Source organism: Aplysia californica, unplaced genomic scaffold (assembly GCF_000002075.1).
Source record: "Aplysia californica isolate F4 #8 unplaced genomic scaffold, AplCal3.0 scaffold00696, whole genome shotgun sequence".
Classification (NCBI taxonomy): domain Eukaryota; kingdom Metazoa; phylum Mollusca; class Gastropoda; order Aplysiida; family Aplysiidae; genus Aplysia; species Aplysia californica.
This window is the reverse complement of record NW_004797966.1, coordinates 22,561-27,952: the sequence shown is the minus strand read 5'-3', so window position 1 is coordinate 27,952 and position 5,392 is coordinate 22,561. Positions and strand designations below refer to the sequence as shown.

General features: G+C 38.7%; 1 protein-coding gene across 1 annotated transcript in view; it reads right to left on the bottom strand.

Moving 5' to 3' along the window:
• LOC106013168 overlaps positions 1 to 2,974 on the bottom strand; it is a 3,767-nt gene extending 793 nt beyond the window's left edge. The window contains exons 1-2 of the mRNA XM_013088174.2: positions 2,773 to 2,974; positions 910 to 1,099 (exon numbers count right to left, since the gene is read on the bottom strand). Of these exons, the coding sequence (XP_012943628.1) occupies positions 910 to 1,099; positions 2,773 to 2,952 (370 nt within the window). The 5' untranslated portion in view covers positions 2,953 to 2,974. The remainder of the gene's footprint in view (positions 1 to 909; positions 1,100 to 2,772) is intronic.
• Between the last annotated feature and the right edge of the window lie 2,418 nt (positions 2,975 to 5,392).

Below are 5,392 nucleotides of genomic sequence, written 5' to 3'. Positions count from 1 at the left end.
AAAAGAAGAACAAGAACAAGAACAAGAACAAGAACAAAAACAAGAACAAGAAGAACAAGAACAAGAACAAGAACCAAAACAAGAACAAGAAGAGGAAACTCACCAGTGTCCACTCAATGGTTGCTCTAGGGGCTCCACCGTAAAATAATATAATCAATATGTTTCAATAACATTAACTTTTTTTCGGGAACACCACTCTCAAAAGCGTGTATAAACCAGTATGATTGCTACATTGATAAAAATTCAAGATGCCCGTACATCCCAATTTGGTTAGAAGCAAGTAATGTCCTATGTTGATAACTGTATATTCTTTACATCAACGGGTTTTTGTTGGATTTATCAGTTCAATTAAAATAAAAGTTGAGTAATGTGCAGTTACGATACAACAACAGGAAAGCAGTGAAAGCCATTTTGCTCATTAGTTCACAAATATAACTAAGATATCATAGTTCCAGCTGTTTCTGAAGAGAGTAGGCCTATTTATCTATCGTTTGGTACTTCCAGGATGAGCAGTATCCTCCATTCAACTAGCATAAAAAAACCAACAAAAAAAGAAACAACACCACAAACAAAAACAAATCCCCTATCCAAGCCTTTTTTGCATCCCTGGAACTCAGCAATTATAACAGGAAATAAACATGAAACGGTATCAAGGTATATTTTCTAAAAACTACTACCTCAGTTTTGTAACAGTGTCCACAAAGTAGCGAGTTGGGCAGTGCATGCAGGAGATGTGAATTCGATTCCCTTTTGGATATGATTTTTATAGAGTATCTCGATATAATTTCTGCTATATCATCTCATTCTAGGCAGGGTGGAAGCAGCCCGTCTCCTAATTATTTAGATAGTGTCGATGGGAGCATAACATGTCAACCATTTATTTTTTAACACCAAAATCTCCAGCCGTACCGTCGTAGTCACCAGGTATGACAATGGAGTCGTCCGTCTCCACCAGGCTCTGAGACGTCGTGTCATTGTCCACGTGTTTGGCAAGCAGCTTCCGCACCGAGCGTCCGTCGCATAGCAACATGGGAACATGTACGTTGACCGGAAGTGCTTGCTCCTCTCCTTGCACCAGGCGGCTTGAACATCGTACCACCTGTAGGTAAGACGGTGAAGAAATTTGAATGTTATAATTCCTTGGTAGAGTAAAATGAAAGTTATGCTTAGTTACTTTTCAGATGTCGGGGTGGGGGGGGGGAGGGGGTGAATACTTAACTGAGTCCTTTTGTTTCATGGGTTATATATAATCGTGTTATAATATAAAATTATGTATATATCAATAGTCGACAGTTTGCCTGTCAATGTCAGGTGATAACAAACACATCTGCAGATGAAAACGTTTCTTAAGCAAAGTAGTAGAAATAAAGGTTAAAATGACTGACTTGTTCCTTTTGCTATGGCCAATGAGGCCAATTCCGGCAAACAAAAGTTTGCTATAATTTGGGCAACTGAAATATCGATTTCCACTTTTGGGTGTACACAGCCTGCAGCCTTCTCTCTCAGTATTTTTCTATTGGTGAAGCCTCAAATAACTTGTTGCCCACTAGCTGTGACTGCTGATCTCTAATTGGGTCTGATAGAAAAAGTAGGTTCTCCCATGTATGTACTTCAGAAACATTTTCAACATGTCTGTATAGCGCATCTTTTAGATGCGACAGCTTTACATTTTCTCGTGGACAGCACAGAATAAAACATTGCTTTTGGGATTCCGAAAACAGGCGTCATTACAATATGGCCAGCCCATCGAGGTTGAGTACTTTTGAGCTTAGAAAACAGACTATCGGTACTTATACCCCCACAACCCTCCCCCCTCCCCAAATCAGAGAACTTCGGTGCCAGGTATTTTGTCCTGCCATTTTATGCCAAGAATTCTCCGTACGCATTTCATGTGGGAAAGACAAAGCTTCATGGCACTGGTTTGGGATACTATCCAGGTCTCAGTACTACCTACTACAGTTGGGAGGATCACAGCACTGTAGACTTTCAACTTTGCCTCAGTGTAAGTGCCACCAGCAATCCCAAACCATTGCTCTGAGTCTTTCCCGGGATGTACTATCTGGTGGTGGTTAACAGTACCGGTAGAAGTGATGATGATGATGATGATGATGATGATGATGATGATGATGATGATGATGATGATGATGATGATGATGATGATTGCTGCTGCTGTTGCGCTACTACTACTAGCACTATTAATTACCTTTACATTAATTTTAATGGTTATATATGATATATGATTTGACGTACACACTATTTTATATTCATACCACTTCTTGGCATAGCCTTCAATTTTCTCTGATCTTCCCGTTTTGTTTTTATCGCACCTTTTGACATTACGACGTGTATGCGCGCACTTTTGTTGCTATAGCTTGTAGTCAATAGATTTTCCATTCTTTTTTGTATCGTGTTCCTGACGAAGCCCTTTACAGGGCGAAACGTTGAAACTATTAAATTGGTAAAATCTACTAAGTCTCAACCCCCTTTTTCTTTTTTTTATTCCCTGCTACCTACAATGGTGATGATGATGATGATAATGATGATGATGTGTGTGTGTGTGGTTTGGGGAGGGGGGGGGGGGTCTCTTTATAATTATTTTTTTGTTCTCATCTTTAATCGAGTATCCACGTCCTTTGTCTGGATACCATATTGTACATTACTCAGCACATCAATCTCCCTTCTAAATGCTCTACATTTGTATTCTACTGTCAATAACGGCGTAAAACATCAAAACTGAATAAATAAATGACACGCACAGTGAAACTATCCCACCTGAGGAAGGGGGTATTGTTTGTGAAGATCCCGCAGAAGGTAGGACTCCTGGCTCCAGTGGGCAGCCTGGTTCACGGGGTTAGACAACACAAGTTGAGACAGGCGGGGGTTCTCACTCTTCTCCAGGACAACCAGTTGACGACCGCGCTTGGCCGGCTTGGCTCTGTGTCTTGGGATCATTGTGGTCGGGCGTCACTTGGGGGGAACTAGGTCACCAAAGTACGTCAAGTTGTGTGATGGAATGATTTTTAAGTTTCCAATTACTTTATTGCTACCCCAGAATAACTAAGTTCTATCAGCTCATAACCTACCTTTTTCGAAATTTGACGTCAAATATTTTGAATTTTCACATGTTTAGCTTGTTTCAAATGCAGTTCTTTAAATATCTTGATAACGACTCAGAATAATCTTACGATTTTGATAGAGCTGATAGATCTAAGAGCATTTGTGAGGCAGCGTGGTGGAATCAGGCTCTCGTCAATTTTTGGGCATGTAGAGTTATTGGTATCATCTTGTTTACTTGTCTTTGTTTGGATGAAAAAAATATCCATTTATCTTGTATACAAGTCGAGATATTTGCGAATGAAGGAGGTGGGGTTACCTGTTTTCAAATGTAAAATTAGTGAGAAAATGGCCGCCAAAGATTAGTTATTTGTTTAGCTTAAGAGTCGGTGGTAACAGAAAATGTACATTTTTTTTTGCTTTTAATCAACGTTTTTCAGAAAAAATCCACACAGGAATTAGTTCTTTAATGGGCATGAAAGGTGTTGAGCCAAAAAGCAAAAATTTGAAAAAATTCACAAGCCTGTGGAAAAATGCCTGTTTCTTCACTTTGATAATTTTGACAAGAGCCTGATTCCACCGCGCTGCCTCACATTTTGTTTCTGACCTCTCATGGCTTTAGTAACTGAAAACAGCCGAAAATGTCAAAAAGAACTTTGTAATTCTGAGGTAGCTTTATGACAACTTATTTGAAACGCACATGATATCCCCCGCATAGTGGTGAATACAGTTGTGTAACTGAGTTACAGCAATGTATTAAACGTGTAAAAGGACGATATTGATTATTAGGCTTCTTCTTTGATTTAAAAATAAAAAGTAAAAATGCTGTATCACTTCTGGCACCCTTATGTTGATAAAAGATAAATCTTATTGTGGAGGTATACTTCCTACTGGAATTTGAGTTGTAATAGAAGCCACAATTTCCTTTTCTAAATGCGTTGACAGTTTCTCTCTCACAGAGGAATTCACGTCACAAAATATCACGTACGAAGAAACAGTTGTGGCCTCTTTCGTCATGCTTGCTACGACAGCTTTTCAAAACTGAGAGGAAAACATGCTTCTCCTCCTGGTCGTTTTTAGTGCTTTCAATTTCGCAGACTGATAAATAAATGGCAAACCCCAAGCAAAACACTTTGATGTCCTGATATTCATGTGGAGTGTGAATTAAGTGGGTCCTTTTAACCGTAATTGAAAAGTTATGTGTATAATAATATAAAAAAATATGAATGAACACATGGATGGTTATTGCAGTCGGGTTGAGGCCATCTGACTTTCAACCTAAGTGATAGTAGAGTGGAGGTCTTTATGAAAACGAGAGTTGAAGTAAATAAAAGCGGTCGTTGTGTGTGTAAAGTTTGTTTTTTTTCTCTGCAAGAAAATTGCCGTTACTGCTGAAAGCTTTGCTATGTAAGCATTGCTTGTTGTTGTTACTGTCTTTTTCATGGAAAGTTTGAGAATGGAAATTCCAATTTAAACACATCTTTATTTTGAGAACTCCTCTTTCAACCACTATGATATATCTATTTGTCCATTATATTCATTTGCTTTCTTCCAGTGTTTATCTGTCCGTCGTTTCTTCCATCTTTTCACCTACATACTATCTACCTCAATTAGTCCTCGAATAAGCCAATTTACTAGTGAACTTAAATGATTGTGTGCCAGCCAGCCCTTTTTGTAAATTAATATTTAAACACTTTCATGACGATAAACAAAGCGCAGGAAAAATTCCAACCAAGGCTTAATATAGTATCAAAAGAGTGTTCGTATTATATTTTGTAGCCTCTGGTATTTTAAAGGGCTCTTTCTTTTAGTATATCAAATACAGACGTCAGCAGAAATAATAACATGGTAATACAAACACCGAGAAAGAGAAAAAGGAACTTACCTACCTTGTAACAAATGAATCTACCCCACATGCTTTTCCCCAGGAAATTCTGGAGGACTGCGCGGAGAGAGTGGGAACCGTGAAATTCTTTGCCCAACCTTATTGTGACTGAAGCCACCAATCCGTGACGAGATTATACCTCACAATTTCGCCTCGATTTTGCTACAGGTTGAGTGTGGAAATTTTAGCTTGCATGACTCCACAATCCAAGGCGGCTCTCCCAACTTCCAATGAAAAAACAGAAAATAAGGAAGTGCTTCTAACTGACTTTCATATTGTGTTTCAGGGCCCATCAGATTTCAGGACCTTGAAAAATGAATGGTAGTAATTACTTTATTCCTCTGAAGTTATAGGATTATCATTTTTACACGTGCCGATCAAAAGGAATTATAATTTAAACACACACACACACACTCACACACACAAACACACACACACACACACACACACACA